The following is a 16110-nucleotide window of genomic DNA, read 5'->3' as shown; positions in this document are numbered from 1 at the left end:
ACCAAATGACCCACGGACCGGTCCACGGACCGGAGGTTGGGGACCACTGTTTTAATTGACCAGTTATCTCAACCGTTTTAGCCACCGCGCCCCAAGTAACACAATGACGACCAAAATTAAGATACTGTAGTGTAAACTAAGTGTTTAACATTAGCATACCGTTGAATACGGCATACAGTATTAAAACAGTGCTCTTGGAAACAGTTGAGCCAATCTTCCATTCACATGTAGACCTTCACTTACCTAAATTGAGCATGTGGCAAAGTCAAGCCCAAAATCAACTTTTATATTCTTCTAATTTTGGTCAATGAAATAATATACTCTCCAGCCTCAATGACGTCATAATAAAACTCAACTCAAGTGTGATGCTGCTCAATACTACTCTGGCTACCGCTGCAGTACTTTTTGTGTTCTACAGATGGCAGCAAAGTCGCAAAGCATAAATCGAGGGGGAAAAGAAAGTGGTGGTCAGTAAAATGCCTCTCATGGCATCATTCTGACAAATTGACTCCCAAGGAGGTTGATACATCTTGTTTCAAAATTAGGGGACACTGCAATTAGTGTTTGTCTCAATTTGCATCATGTTCTTACCAGCAGTGAGGCAGATCTCATGTAGTTTGCAAACAATGGGCTTTAAGGAAAGACATCTAGGCAACAAAGGCTTAAACAGCATCAATGTCAACTTGAAAAAAAGGCGCACGACAGTTTAATTTCTCCAAAAGATTTATTTAAACAGTTTTCTTGTTTGCGGCTGCAACCTGAAGGGAAGAGAAACAAAGCGTCAAGTGTCTTTCGCAGCAACACCAGCAATTGCAAATGAAAATGCATCAAATTGCGTGCGGGGGGAGGGGGGGGGCTCAATGGAGCAAATTATGGCACCCAGCTCTTTCATGATCCATTCAGCTCACTCGATGAGCGAGCAAGAGAACGCATTCCAAACAGTATATGCCATGGGACCTTGAGTGCTCGCTGCTAAAAGCAGCGTCGTGTGATGAGTGAAAAGGCATTGGGCGACATGATACACGTGTGGGTGGCACAAGGGGCCCTGCAACATGCTTCCTGCCAATTTGTGCGAGGGTGGGGTGTGCTCGTCTGCTCATTAGCATGGGTAAACAAGGCGAAGGCGCCATACGGACATCCTGTCAAGCATGAAATCCCCTCCTAATGTTTACCCCTTTTACCCTTGGATTACTACAGCGGCACTTGGCCCCCCTCTTTCTTGACAAGACCCGAGGGCGAGGCACTTCGGGGAATCAAGAAGTCTTAGACACAACTCACTCGGCTGACAGGTAACATTTGCTCAAGGACAAGCGCTCTAATAAACGAGTTACATGGCATGGAAAATGAGATTCCTCAGACGCTTGGACAAAATCGAGCGCGACGTATTTCCAAACACAACCGAGGCTAAACAATCAATTGCGGCAAACAAAAACGGCACAAATCTGCATCAGCAATCGATTGCACTTGTGGCATCTTTAAACCGGCCGCACTTATAAATGAAGACGTTGCTTTTGAAGCATTTTGAGAAAATAACCTTGCAGTAACCTCGGCCGGCTGTTTAGACGTGCCAAATGGTGCAATCAAAGGACGCCGAGGCTTAGCAGCGGTTTTGCTCAGCTGCTTTGATTTGTGACTCGAAAGCGGGAAGGGGCTCCTCGCAGACCTAATTCTGACACTTCAATAGCAAGGAGGAAAATGAGAACATGGCTGCTCACCTGGCCGGCAATTCTGTCCAGGTCTCTGGTTCCCTGGGAGGTTAGTCTGCGACCACTTGAAGAAAAGATAAAAATGTCAGCGCAAAAAAAAAAAAAAAGAAAAAAAAAAAAAAAGACAGTTCAACCTCACAACTGCAGACAACTTGGCCATTAAGCATATGTTACAAAAATGATGATAAAAGCACAGTGTTGAGTATACGTAGCAACTCTTACCCATTGGGGTCCTTCTCAATCATCTTGAGAAGCTCGAGTGCCTGCAGCACTTTGCGGGCCACATTCTTGGATCCAACGCTGTAGTGGGCGGGACAAACGCCGTTCCTATTGCGGCCGCCATAGATTTTGGTCATGGAGCCCACGCCGGCCCCCCCTCGGAGGTACAGGTGACGAACTGTGGAGGCTATGTGAACAGAGGCAAAGCATGAGAATACGAGACTACACAATCTTAAACCGATATATAGACGCTGAGGTGTTCACGGTTAGCCTGGAAGGAGGCTCAGGGTTGCTGTTGCGCACCCTAGATTGATTGCCATGGTAACCATGATGAATGATATGAAGGTATGATTGGAACCAGCATGTCACTCTGGGATAGGACACAGTGCAGCAGAAATATTAATCCTGTTTTAATTCTGAGCCAAAAAACAAATTCTAATTGGAAGGATAGATAGATTTTTTGGGGTTTTTATTTCTGCTCATTTTTAACAACACTCGATCCTTCACCCAGAGGTTCAGTGACACCCTGCAACTAAGTAAACGCATTTTACAGCGGCTCAATTTCCCCCAGGGATATCTATCTATCTATCTATCTATCTATCTATCTATCTATCTATCTATCTATCTATCTATCTATCTAGCAGAAGCACAAAGTTAATAAAGCGTATCGCACGTCACCTACCGGCTCTGATGTAGAACCAGTTCTCATCACAGGGGGCCAACTCCTTGTGTTTGCCCAGCTTGACGAGGTCCACCCAGTCAGGCACCTTCAGCTTCCCTGACCTAATAAAAACAAAATAAATCACATTCGTTTTCAACACGTGGTCTTTCGAATGCGCGACATGATTCCAAGCACTTAAGTCCAATTATAAAGGAGGCATACAAGATCCATTGGATTTGAGGGGAAAACACGAAGAGTTGCTTACTTCTTCAGGAAGGCAGCCAGTGCAGTGACGAACTCCTGCTGGTTGACGTCTTTCACCGTGACACCTGGCATCTTAAAAAAATAATAAAATAAAAAAACTGTTATTAAAAAAAATAAAAAATACGAGAGGGGGAATTTTGCTCGGAAACTGGGGAGCAAACGTGTAAGTATATTTGTCTTATTAGCCACGGGTAACACTGACATGAGGGCGCGTGTGCTCACTTTCCACGCTTCACTAATTCTACGTGCAGTTCTTACAGTAAAAAGTGCCAGCATAACTATCAGAGGTAAACGTGCGTGTTAGCTTCATGCACGGCACCGGCATTAGCATCACATAGCTTGTTAGGATGGTGCGCCCCCACATTATTCTTTACCACGCCGCGAAAAAGACCGCTTCAGCTGATAGGCACTACTCAAAACTGACCTTACCAAACAGACATAATGAAAACAGCAGGCGCGGACTAGGCGAAAGTAAACTGGAGACGAGCTAGCAGGCCACAACGAGGCGGCACGGGAGCAGCCATTATTAGCATAGCCGCGGAGGAGACGATGCGCATAGCACAGCCTACTAAGCGAACGCTTCAATTTATTCACGCTCTTATCATACACCGAGGCTCAATTTGAGGAAATTAGTTACGCCCGCAGACTTGCGTTTCACGCGGCGTTGAAATGGACTAAAATAAAGGTAATAAAATAAGGGACACAGAGCACGCATGTACCTTTCTTGTGGACAGCGAAGGGAAGAGGCTGTGACGGGGTTTCCCACGCGTGTTATCAGGGGCAACTCTCGTCGAGTATCGCGACAACACGTTGACGTTCGTTTACTAAAAAATGTTCAAACGAAAAAAGATAAAAGGTGTATAGAATTGCCGCACATTTACAATAGTCTGGGAAAAATGAAGACATGGGAAGGATGATACATTTTTTTGTGCCTCTCATAAAAAAGCTTATTTTTACTTTAAAATAACATTCCGATTTTTTTTTTAAATGTCGCTAATTCGTAATGAATTTATAAGGAAATTATTCAAGATAAAAAGGAAAAAATATTTTAAATGCATGTGAAATCTTTTAAACTTCTGCACCCCGCACCCGCCAAATTTTTTCAGTCATCAAATGTAGATGAAGGCGCATGTCAAAAGGGCGTCCCGCTGCGATCGATGGGCATACATTTAAATTCAGAATAAGTTGCGACCACATCCCCTCCACTCCCGGTCGACAAATTAATTTTCGGGGTCATCCAAATTGTCCGTTATTGCTGCCTGGGACCTGCCTTCAGCCATTCAAGTGGAGAATGATTTAGAAATATATTTCTTTGCATGGGTGAATAGTCAAAGACGGAATCGGTCAGTCCTCCAGCCCATTAAAACCAATCTGCATATTCAAACAAAAACAACAGAGTAACGGTTTGAGCACAAAACTCCCCTCTCGACTCATGTTCGTGTTCTTGTCTGCCGGCTTTAGTGCTTGCTTGTCGGTTTCTAATTTCTTGCCTTCGCGTCGTTACATGTTATGTATTATTGAACGAGTTGTCTCAGATCACACGGAATCGTGCGGATGATGTCAAGCCTAAGCTCAAGGGTGGCCACCATCCTTCCAGGAGAGGCGTATTTTATTTGGTGCACCTGTCTCACACTCATTTACAACAACAGCCTTCATCATCTTTATCAGCTCCAAGTCAGATGCACTTCCAAAAGCACTCGGCGTGGTGATAACAGTTAGCTTCCACTTTGTGTGCTGTGTGAGCGTCTCATTTACATAGTTCACCGGCTGGCAGAGGTGGCGGCGTTGCCCTTTGCACATCTCGGACAGAAAGGGCAGCCATGATACAACATTTACACAATTGATATGTTTGCACAGAAAGGTGAGAGAGATATGAGGCGGCGTGAGGTTTATAAATCAGCTTTAGTCTGTCACACAGTTAGAGGTGTCAGTGAGGGGGGCACGGAACAGCCGTGAAAAGGACACGTCTGTTTAAGTTAACCGCCACTTGTCGCCCGCTACAACAGGTAACGTACACCTTTTGCATTTTGGTGCCCGGAGCAGCCACAAGTCAGTTGATCTTAATATATACATCGAGACAGCTGATCTCACACACACACACACACACACACACACACACACACACACACACACACACACACACACACACACACGCACGCACACACGCGCACGCACACACGCCCTCCCCCCCCACACACACGCACGTGCACGCACGCACACTCGGTTGATTTCATGAGACAAGTGCACGTTGAACGGTTGGAGGAGCTAATTTGATGAGCGTTATTAAGGTAGAGTGACTGGCAACGCCAAACGCTGACTGAAGGTCAAGTCATGAGAATAGACAGGTGGCATATCGGCAAGCTCGACATTGGGCTTGGTGTGAGGCTGCTGCTTCATTATGTGCGAGAATTAGCTGCCAATCATCCAATACGATTTGCGGGTTGGAGGGAGGGCACTAGAGTGTTAGCAATGCTAATGCTAATGATAATACTAATGTCATTCGCACAATTGGGCGACCTGGTGTCTGTGTGATGGGAAAATTGAACGAGTGGCCGCATGTGGCGCGTTTGCATGGCCCTCACATCCTCAGCTGCTCACTTGTCTGACCTTTTCGCTAGCCTTGTTTCCAGCTCTCTGCTAGGAGCATTCAAAATATCTCTGCCAGTTTGCCTGCCCCCAGCCGGACCTCTTGACATGTTTTTCCTGTTCCCCCGCAGGTATGGAATTTTTGTGGCTGTACTCGTTTTGCCAGTGCATGGTGTCATTGAGCACCATTGTGGCGAGCGTGAGGCTATGCATGGCGCTGGGCGGGAGCCAGGCTGCCGGACCCTGGGGCGGCAGTGTGGCCCGCTGCCTCGGCCTCTGCTTGGGCTGGGTGGGCGCCATTGGGGGCGCGCTGGAGATCCCTGTCATTGTCTTCCTCAACTTGAGGACCCCGCAGTGCTTGTACACTTGCATCACCCTGGTGTGCTGCCCCCTGCTGGTGAGGCAGTTCACTGTGTGCCTGCTGTTGCTGCTCACGCTGGACTGCCACCTGCAGCTTCGCTGGCCCGGCAGGTGAGTCTTTTGCAAACGGCACCTGCTAGTCAAATTTACCCACAAACGTTCATTAAGCGATAAACGCCGCGCGTTACCGCCTTTGTGGATGGGCAAAAACGGAGCGTGTGGGAGGCTGCAGTCGACAAACACTCCCTCAAGCTGCTGCTCTCTGCAGTAAACGGAGAAAATCGATATAAAAGTGAAAGATAAAGGGCTGTAAACATGCCAGAATGCGTCATGCGGGACCTCGTTACATCAAAACAGACTGCTCAGCACGAATGGGACTTTTTTTTTTGCTTGACTCGCAAGCTGAGAAGAAAGGTAAGTCAATATGAAAAGGCAGCAAAGAGCTTTGATTGACAGCAACATGCGTTTTTAATCGACAACAACTGTTATTTTTTGGTTATTGTGTCAAAAAGAATTATTTGAATAAGTTTGGAGATGCGGCAAATGCTTGAGGTGATTGTTTGGTGTTTGACTACCAGAAGCAGATCTTGTGTCTGAGGTCTCGGTTGGTCTGCAGACGATTGGATTGATGTGCGTTTCAGGTACTCGGCGCTGGTGACCCGTCAGCGCGCCTTGTGCGTGGCGCTTCTGTGCTGGATGGCTTCTGTCCTGACATCATTCGGCCAGTTCATTGGCTCCAAGGTCCTTGACGGGTGGGGCAGGAAGGGCCAAGATCAGCACACGGCCAGTCTCAGCAACCAAACCACGCCGCCGCCCACTCTCTCTAAATACGCCCAACAGCGGATGGTCATCGGGAAGCACCTTCCGTACGGAGGCTTCCTGTCCAAGTTTTATGTGGAGGACTTGCGTAATTTCACCTATGCAGAGATTCACAGCAGCCACTGGGGTGTTTGCGCCCCTGACACCATCCTCAGCCCCCAGTTCTTGGTCTATGTCCACGGAACGGCCGTGTTCACGCTACCCTTGCTTCTCCTGTTGTTTCTTTATGTCGATCTTCAATGCAAGAACGTCAAGCAGTCGGACGCCTCGTTGAGGCCGCGCCGTCTGGCTCTGTCCGTCTCCTTCTTAGTTGTGCTCTGCCTGCCGCTCCAAATCGTCCACGCTGTCTTGCTCTTCACCCCTGGCGCCGCCGTGCCCCCCTGGCTTCACGCCATGGCTGTTTTCTTCTTCCAGCTGTATGGCCTGGTGCCCCAGGTTCTCTTCACTCCCCTCGAGAAACGAGAGGGTGAGCAGGGTGCGACCTTTGCCCTCTCTGCTCCTCCACCGCCCACAGGGAAGACGGTTCAGAAGGCCTTGTGTGAAGCAGCACGCGCCGCTTCATGGGTCTCGGCTAAAAACTCCCTGAAAGCTAAAGTCTGCCCTGAGGTCTGACATCCAAAGGATCTTCAATAATGCCCTTGAGACAAAGTTTGCCCAGAGCTCTGAAATCTAGAGGCTCCTTCGTCCATTTGAACATTGGATTATCCTCATAGTGGAAACATCTTGTAATTGGCCAGTTTTTTTTCTCAGTGTAAACATGTGTCTATAATGTCGCATCATCACCAGATTGCTGAAGCAGTCCCCTCTTTGCAGCTTCATTGACTTTGAAGGCTCACAAAGAGTAAACAAAGCAATACGCTATTAGTTTGTGCGTTTGTTTTTTTTAGCTAATCATTAACCTCGTGCACAGATGCTCAGAGTAGCTTGCAACTGAAAAGGCCACTTCATTATCGTCGCCCACGCCAAATGTCAGCCAGAAAATTAATCCTCCCGATGATGCCGGCAATCACAGATGTCACTTTTGCTGTCGCAGCCCATCCTGGTTTTTTTTCCCCCCTCTATTTTCCCCTCACGGCCCGTTTCAAGTTTCTGCCAAGACAGCCAGCCGTAATAAATATATGAGTGACGGCGTTTAATTAAACATTGGCTAATAACACTTTGGTCCAGCGAGGACGTCGCCACATTACAAAGGAGGGGAACATAATTAACCTGCTTTTGACACAGTCTTGGTGGTTGTTTTGATTACACTTGTAAATACAATGCATCGCTTTCTTGTCATGAAAAAAGCAACGCGGCCTGGCTCCCACTAATTGCATTGTTCATCTCCAACCGCCATTGATGTGCAACAGAATATTGTTCTCATCTTGACTTGTGCTGCTTGAAATGTTTTTTTTCCTCCCCTTGTCACGTTGATCTTCTGTGTCGATCTTATTAAATTCGATTTTTTCCCCTTTGTATTGTACATTTATTTTCAATGTTACATTTCCACAATGGAGTGAAAATGGATTTTTTTTCATCTTTTTCATTCTCACAGTCACATCGAGTATCACCTGAAAAGAAATGTTAGCACAAAGGCGTCATTTCAGACAGCAGAAATGAACAAAATGACTTAAATCAAATGAAATGTAATGTGATTTATGTATTTACACCTCTTCAGCCAGTACACCCCCGCATGTTTTTCACCCTCCTAAACATTTTTTACACTTACTAATTGTAACTATTAAAATGCAAAATGAATAAATACCAGCACAGCAAATCCTTGATTGTACTTCTGGCAAAAGTTCTTTTACCTCTTCCGTTTAGAAGAAGAAGAAGGCCGACAGTCGCCTCCAGCTCACATTCGACCCAAATAAGGACGCTACAGAAAATGCTTTTGGCTGTTTTTACAAGTAATTAGATTTGTGGAAGATGTCATGTCATACTTGATATTTGGTGGTTGATCGTTGGCGGTAGCTTTCGCTTAAAGTGCACTTTCTCCCCGATCCCCCGAGTCGACTGTTTGGAGCTACCTCTGCGCGAGTGAAAGAGTTTCAAAGTATGGATTGTTCCGGTTTCTCCATCAATTGTTCCGTCTGCTTTGAAAGCGCTCGGCTTCCTGATTATGCTTCAACACACTCGCGTCGATGACACTAAACAGCCCAGCGTGGCCCCGGCGCCGTAATCAGACATCCTGCGCTTTCCACCGCGTCCGACTGGAATGCAAACGCATCAAGACATCGGCCGTGTTTAGCGCAACCCGTACAGATGAAATACGACGGTCGTAAACGTATGGGCAATCGGGAGCGAAAGAGCCATTCATTGACTTAATGTTGTCGTTATCGTCCGCATTGCGCCCTGTTCGCCGGATGCCATAAACCTTGCTTCCCGTCAGGTTCGTTCACGTCTATCGATTTGACTCGTCGATGTCCACGTCGCTCACCTCGCCGCGGGTCAATCTTGTCTAAAAGCTTGACGACTATCTCCAAAGGCGCGCGAACGGCCTTTTTGTCAGAGTCCACGAGAATGAGTCGTGACGCACGAGGAGGTCCGAACGATCCCTTTTCGATCGAAGTCCCGATTGCAGAAAAGACCACCAGCAAAGCTGCGGTAATTTTGTGATACTGAAATCGATTTTATTCACACGACTCCTTCTTCCGCCACGTTAACTGAAGCATGTCAACGTGATGTTTCCCATCATTCTGGTTTTGTCAGAGGCGAATGCTAAGCTAACTTGCATCTGTGTGCTTGCTTGCTGGCCAGCTAAACTAGGGTGACCAGACGTCCTCTTTTCCCCTGACATGTCCTACTTTTAAGCCCCAAAACTCTGTCCTTGGATTTAAAAAACTATCCTTGGATTTAAAAAACTGTCCGGGATTTTGTTCGATTGCCTCTCACATGTACAGCACATAGTCAATAGAAATGCAACTCCGTTTCATTTGACTCTATTCCGGGTTTCTCTGTAATCGTTCGCAAATAAATCTCGCCACCTTTGTGTACGTGCGTGTGCGCGTGCGTGAGGAGGAAATATGCGAGTGCTTGCCAGCGAGTGGAGACAATGCTGAAACGAAAATGCACCTTTACGGAGGAATTAAAAAAAAAATTGCGTGCTTTCGCCAGGGTCGTGATGCACATGAAGCTGAGTGCTGTATGAAAAGTGCCTAACGTGTAAAACAGCCCCCCCCTCAAAAAACTCCAAATCTGGTCACCCTATAGCTAAATATTCTTCTTCACTTGGATCTTCTTCAAGCAACAACTCAATCAACCTTTTGACTACCGTGCTGGTTATATGAGGTCCAAAGGATTATCCTGAGGGTTAAGCGGCTGCCAGTGTAGACCGATCATTTTGGCAACTTTGTCATCTGTTCTTGACTTTTGGCAGTAGTAGTGATGGAGTTTTTTAAAGTTGCCAAATGGAAACACAACAGACATATGAGGTTTGAAGACAAATGAATGGCCAATATTTGTCTTTTGATGAATCATCCATCACACCAGTCAGTCCTGACAGGATTGGATCCCTTCAAAAAACATCATGAAGTGCAGAAACGCCCGTCGCGGCTATGCCAAGTCATGCCGCCGTCGTCCGTTACCGTGATTGTTGCGTCACAATCTTTATGACAGACCGGCATAAAGGCTCGCCATTGATTCGTCGCCCCGGCGACGTCGGGCCGTTTTGAAATGTAGCCCCGCGTGAGGCAGATGCGTCGAGTGCTTCTCGACACAATCGGCTATCGATCTCGCGCAGCACAACTTTAATGGCACAGATGTATTTTCATTTTTTTCTCTCCAAATCTTCTTTTCTTATGTTTATGATTCATTAGCGGCACCGCGCTTCCATCTGCTTTGTTTACTCTCCGCATTCAAGTAGCTTCAGCGTCTATCTTCAGCCTTCCCCATCGATTTCATCACATGCTCCGTTTCTCGTTGTCTTTTGTCGCCGTGGAAAAACAGCACCTGCTAATTCCATCATAAATGCTAGTAGAATCAACAAGCACAATTGAAAAAAACAAGGTTATTTTTTGAGACTTTTTTTAATTTATTTTTTTCGTGCTTTGTAGCTTTCCTCTATAAAGAAATAGTTAGCTATATATCAACAATGACACGTGGACACGAAAATAAACAGTGAAAAGGAAGGAGAGGCAACAACCGGGCACAGAAGGAGGAGAGAGGGAGGGAGGGAGAGAAGAAGGGAGGGAGAGAGAGAGAGAGATACCGGGAAGAGGAGAGGAAAAGTCGATGGGAAATTGTGGTATAAAAGAAGACAACAACTGCTCTACAGTAGAATTCAAAACAAAGTATGAGAAGAAGTGTACATTTCTTTGAACATTTACAATTGTCATAATAACAACGTCAATAATAAGAATAGTAACAGGAACAGGAACAACAATCATATTTGTTCAAACAAGAATAATTAATTTTTAAAAAAAACTCAATAAGACCGCTGGTTCTACGCGGGAGTATTAGGGCCACACTCAAAAAAAAAAAAAAAGAGACAAAAGTTGCAACGCTGTGTGGGGTGACAAAAAAGCAGTATTTTTCAGAATTAAAAAAATAGAAATGCTGTAACTCGTATTTTTCCACATTTCTTAAAGAATAAAAAAATGTCATGTCAGGAATCGTAATTTTAATGGGTGTCATTACCGCAAAATTAATATTTTAATAAAGTGTCAGATTAAGATTAAAAGAAAAAAAGTGCATTTTACACAAATAACACTGTAATACATAATATGAGAAAAAAAATACTTATTTTTTCAGGAAATGCACATGCATAATAAAAAAATATATCACGTGAAAAGGTGTTATTTTGCAAAAAGTTTAAAATTACTCTATGAGAATAAACAAAATGCTACGATAAAAAAGTTCACCTTCAGGATTTATTTCTTACTAAAAATTGTCTAAAAAAATAAAATAATAAATTAATGAGAATCAAAACTGACAATTAGGAGAAAAACTTTATGATTATTTTTGTTATGATATTTTTTGAGGTTTCAAGTCACAATTTTAAGATGGTATTTTGAAAATTCCCACAAGAACCTAAGTGCAACAGTCTGAGATCAGCAGCCACTCGTGACTGGACCATAATTATGTATCTAGTTAAAAAAAAGTTATACAAAAAGTGTGACATTTATCTAGCAACGTTCTGACTGAATTATATTTTTCTTATCAGTGGGGCCCTAATACACCGTTGTAGGTCTTTGATAAAGACATTTTTTTGTTATTGTTTTTTTTTTTTTTCCCTTTAAAGTTCACTGGACAGTAGTTTGTTTGGCTTTGCACCTCTATCGGCTAATATTCAGTGTTAGTATAGTATAGTTTCATAATGCAATAGTAAACAGTTTCTTCTCTCTTAAAAGTTTAATTTACGCGTCTGCTGTTTTGTTTTGTACAAAGGAATTCAGAGATATGTATACTCGCTTTGTCAATATGTTTACATGTGTGTGTGTGTGAGCGCGCGTGTGTGTTGGCATTCAAACATATTTTTGAATTGTCTCATTCAGCGTTTCGCCATCCTGCCTTTTTGTTCTCACCCTTCTCATTAAGATTTCTAAACCTTTTTGATCCTCTTAATGACATTAGCAAATAATTAAGCTTTCCTTTAATGCGCTGGCGAGTCCTTTTCCTTTTGGTCTTGGCAGGAACGTGGCCCGACGTTAAGCCTTTCATTTAAGCGCGCCGACAAAAGCGGAGGAGACGAGAAGAAGGCCGGCGAGATAGAAAGGACGCAATAACAGAGAGGGAGGGAGGCAACTCAAAGGCGAGAACAACTTGCCTTTGCCTCGTGCGTCAAAGAAAGGAAATCACTTAACCCCACCGGCAGGAGAGTCAAACAAGACTGAGCAAAAAGGAGGAAACGGAGAGACTTCAAAAAGTCAATAATACAGGATTTAAATTTGAAAGTTTTCTCTTTGTCAAATGTCAAGAATGACACGACTTCACACACCCTAATTCTTGTCCTGCTGAAATCAGCCCATTCAGATGGAGGTGGCCCCGCCTCATGCAAGTGACCCCGCCCCTACACCACCAGGCCAATGGCTAATCTGACTTGTTGTCATGACGACCCGAGGAACGGCCTGGGGAAAAAATGGGCCACAATTTTTTTTTTTTTTCCCATTGGTGGAAAGCACTTGAGCTTGCGTGTACCTACGAAAACTCCCCCCGTGACGACTGTTGTTTCTCTGTAATTTTAGATCTGAGAACATTTCTCGCCATTGATGGATTCTGGTCAGCTCATCAAATACCGTGCAAAAGGGAACACCTTTAACGCTACGAAATAACAGCACTTATTTTCCTCATTATTTCGTTCCACATTTCCTGCATCCATCAGTGAAAAAAAAACACCTTTTGTTTGCTTTTTTTTTTTTAAACGTCTCGCATGGACATAAAGTATATTGTGTGGCCATAAATGCCTCCGTTGGGTCGCGGGCATAAGAGTTTTGGTGATCGTTTTCCAAAGTGTGCGTGTTGTGTGTTGTGTTTGTGTACAAAGTGTGATTGGGGGAAAAGGAAAGAAGGGGGGCACAGGTCAGAGGTCAACAAAGAGGCTACAGTAGGTACTCCTTCTTGCCCTGGCTGGCGTCATTGCCGTTGAGGAAGGCCTCCTGTACTTCGCCATGCTCGTCCAAGCCACTGGCCTCATGGGTAAGGTAGGAGCCTGAGCAAGAGAAAGAGGAGAGAGAGAGAGAGAGAGGGGAGGGGCCGGGAGAGGGTCGGTTAGGCAGCGAAGCGTCACGCCGACAGCACATGCAGCGAGCGGCCTTGCGTCCAAGTCAAAGCCGAGCTCCTGTTGCGGACGCTTTTTGTACCTGGCGGGTTAATTGATTAGTTTGAGCGGCTCGGGTCAGTACCAAGCGAGAATGGGCTCTCGGGTGCGGTACGAGCCTTCACAATGAAAAGCAAGCGTGCCAAGGAAAGAGGCCAAGAGGGGGAGCAAAAGACAAGAGCAGAAAGATCGGAAGGAAGGTTAGCTCAGGGGTCGCCTGCAAACACGTCGGCACATTGTGCAGTTCCTCAGAATGTCAAAGCAAGGTGTTGTCATAAAAAGCTCAAAAGGAGGAAGAATGGCAGCACGGTTATCAATTAACATCCACGCTGGTTAGAAACACTTTCGTGTTCTACAGTCGTGCAAAATGAAATCGCAGCTTTCGTGACCATGCCAAAAGGGGGCAGAGTTAGGGCTTCGTGAGTAAGCAAGTGTTCTCAAACTGTTTGGTAAAATAGTAAAATGTTCAAAGTCAGATTTTGAACGTGCCTAAATTAGATAACGTCACGTTTTCAGAAATAGGTCAGCTGAGAAAAACCTTCATATGGTTGTGTAATTGCACAACTGACAAGTCAAGAGAGTCGATAATGAATACACAAGCCATGAAAAAAGTCAATTTTCCATAATGTGCCCGCACACGAGCGTACACGTCACCTTCCTGTGTATCGACAATTTTAACGGAATCGGCTGACAGTCAAGACAAAAGCCTGAACGGCTTGGAAATTGATTGGTGGTAATAGTCGAGAGCGAATGCCGATTGGCGGCGAGGCCGAAGGCAAACTGGCAGCTCGTGCGGTTCGATCATTCCTTACTTGGCGGCCGCCAGGCATGGTCGAAGGCTGCCAACATTGGGGGAGGAGTTAGGTGGCCACTTAAAAAGATGGGGAGTTTCATTTTAATGGATGGGCCTTAATAGACTAGCATATCGTCATAAAACGCAGAGCGAGAGAGAGCGAGCGAGCGAGCTCTTCCGTTCCCGTCCAAGGTTATTCATCACTTGGCTACACCAGGAGCCACTCATCACTTTAAGGGCCGACCAATTCATTTTGCAAAGGGGCCGAAAAGTGAAACGTCGAGCCAACCAACACGTGAACCTCAACTTGGTGGAGTTTATTTTCAATGTATTTAACCTTTTTTCAGTAAATTTAATTGAATGGTTCAGAACATTTTATGCTCATTTTGGCATGTCGGTGCACGTTTTACCTTTCTGGCGCACGGAGCACCAGATGGTCACGATGAGCACGCAGATGACGGTGAAAACCAGCAGGGCCAACACGCCGCCGATCACCGCGTAGGGAACCGCGCTGTGAGTCTCCACCACTGCGCCGGGATCTAAACAAAGACAAAAGGGAATTTGTATTCTTTTTTGTGGGACCCCAGTGATTTCCTGAAAAACAGTTTTTTCTTTCTAATGTTTGTGACTTTAAACGACAGGCTGACCTGTTGAGTGACTTGGAAGTAAGCGAATGAGAACACGACCATGGCCGGCTGCTAACTGGCTAAAGCGCTAGCCGCTCTGCGTGTTGAGTGACGGTGTCGGTTGATTCTGACAATGTTCTTATTGCAATTTGGGGGAAAGAACACTGTGCCTATCCTCCTGTAATCCCGACCACCAAATTCTTTCTAACTAGCGGTGATCGGCTAGCTTGAATTAGCTCATGATGTTTATTTTACTGTAGTTGTGTAACTTAAGACCAGTAGTGCTTTAGCTGCTGTGGAAGAACATTTTATCATGCTATTAACATTCTACAAGCTGTATAAACAAGGCCAAGTTTTCAGAGTGGAGGGCGGCAGGACAGACAAAAAGAAAGAAGTGATAAAAGCGAGCGATGGGAAGAAGAAAGGGAGGTAGGTGGCGGCCGGCGTGGGCAGATGGGAGATAAAAAGTCAATATCTTGCACCCGAGTTACATTATCACCTCTCATCACTCCCCCAGCCGCACCCTCGCTGACAGAACGGCTGAGAAATCAGGACAGTGAATAAAACAAGAGCGTGAAAAAAAAAAAAGATTCCAACCGAGCACCTGGGAAGAGAGCGCAATGCATTTTGAATGAGGGGAATATCTGACGGTGTTTTTCGACCTTCCCCTCTCGCCGCCGCCCACCCGGGAATCGGAACCAACCACTTGAGACGAGATAAAGTAGTAAAACAGCAAGCGCAATGTGCTGGCATTTGGTTTCATCGCTGGTGTCTGCCTTTTTTAAGAAAGTTCTGCTTGCTACGAGTTGAAGCATGTGCAATCTACGAGCTCGTATCAACTGATTTCAAAGCCCTCATGGGCAACATTAAGGACACCCCAAAATTCGAATGTCGCAGGGAGCGCAGACCACCAAACTCAAATATGTATCTGTCCTATTTCCACTGCACAGTTCAAGCTCAGTCGTGAAACTACAAATATCACGACTAAATTTTCTCCAGTTAAATGTCACTCAAAATGTCATTCATCCGTTCCAGCCAGTCAAAAACTCCATCCATTTTATTCAATGACATTTTTTATTCCCTATGAATCAACAGTAAGAAAGAGAAGTGAGATGAAAACAAAGCAATAATTTTTAAAGAGTTAGCAAGAATAAATCTGCTAGGCGCAACATCTAATATTTGAATGTGGCTCAGCATGGAGAGCAAAGTATTTTATTTGGTGGCACTTAACGTAAAGGTTCAAGTGCCACTGCTCTCGTTCATTCCCTTTAATCTGCCGCCGGGCGACGATCTCGACCGGGGACGACCGCCGTAAAGCCAACGAGTTCGTTTTTCCGAGC

The 16110-nt window shown here is 45.2% G+C and overlaps 3 protein-coding genes across 7 annotated transcripts in view; 1 reads left to right on the top strand and 2 right to left on the bottom strand.

Moving 5' to 3' along the window:
• Positions 1-705: 705 nt before the first annotated feature.
• rps19 (ribosomal protein S19) lies at positions 706-3649 on the bottom strand. The gene is made up of 6 exons (XM_088388167.1): positions 3570-3649; positions 2852-2922; positions 2608-2708; positions 1929-2112; positions 1716-1770; positions 706-758 (listed from the first exon to the last, which is right to left on the bottom strand). Exons 2-6 carry the CDS (start codon positions 2920-2922, stop codon positions 729-731), a joined length of 441 nt encoding a protein of 146 aa, XP_088244293.1. The 5' UTR covers positions 3570-3649; the 3' UTR covers positions 706-728.
• A 747-nt stretch (positions 3650-4396) lies between these two features.
• On the top strand, positions 4397-8371 carry LOC148392548 (uncharacterized). The gene is made up of 3 exons (XM_088386437.1): positions 4397-4564; positions 5568-5907; positions 6438-8371. Exons 1-3 carry the CDS (start codon positions 4405-4407, stop codon positions 7225-7227), a joined length of 1290 nt encoding a protein of 429 aa, XP_088242563.1. The 5' UTR covers positions 4397-4404; the 3' UTR covers positions 7228-8371.
• A 2232-nt stretch (positions 8372-10603) lies between these two features.
• The window catches only part of cadm4 (cell adhesion molecule 4), a 107406-nt gene continuing 101899 nt past the window's right edge, over positions 10604-16110 (bottom strand). For 3 of the 5 annotated variants that reach the window (XM_088386432.1, XM_088386436.1, XM_088386434.1), the window contains 2 exons: positions 14555-14683; positions 10604-13243 (listed from right to left, as the gene is read on the bottom strand). In XM_088386432.1, coding sequence (XP_088242558.1) covers positions 13134-13243; positions 14555-14683 — 239 coding nt within the window. In that variant the 3' untranslated portion in view covers positions 10604-13133. The other 2 variants (XM_088386433.1, XM_088386435.1) reach the window with 2 other exon arrangements.

This window comes from Syngnathus floridae, chromosome 10, assembly GCF_059516105.1.
Source record: "Syngnathus floridae isolate MCC-2025c chromosome 10, RoL_Sflo_1.0, whole genome shotgun sequence".
In the NCBI taxonomy this organism is placed as follows: domain Eukaryota; kingdom Metazoa; phylum Chordata; class Actinopteri; order Syngnathiformes; family Syngnathidae; genus Syngnathus; species Syngnathus floridae.
This window is presented reverse-complemented; position numbering and strand designations above follow the sequence as displayed.

Coding starts and splice junctions, on each gene's coding strand:
- rps19 (XM_088388167.1), bottom strand. CDS start 2,922: ATGCCAGGTGTCACGGTGAAAGACGTCAACCAGCAGGAGTTCGTCACT. Junction 1,771..1,928: donor ATTGAGAAGGACCCCAATGG/GTAAGAGTTGCT, acceptor CTTTTCTTCAAG/TGGTCGCAGACTAACCTCCC. Junction 759..1,715: donor TGGACAGAATTGCCGGCCAG/GTGAGCAGCCAT, acceptor TCTTCCCTTCAG/GTTGCAGCCGCAAACAAGAA.
- LOC148392548 (XM_088386437.1), top strand. CDS start 4,405: ATGATGTCAAGCCTAAGCTCAAGGGTGGCCACCATCCTTCCAGGAGAG. Junction 4,565..5,567: donor CACTCGGCGTGGTGATAACA/GTTAGCTTCCAC, acceptor GTTCCCCCGCAG/GTATGGAATTTTTGTGGCTG. Junction 5,908..6,437: donor CAGCTTCGCTGGCCCGGCAG/GTGAGTCTTTTG, acceptor TGTGCGTTTCAG/GTACTCGGCGCTGGTGACCC.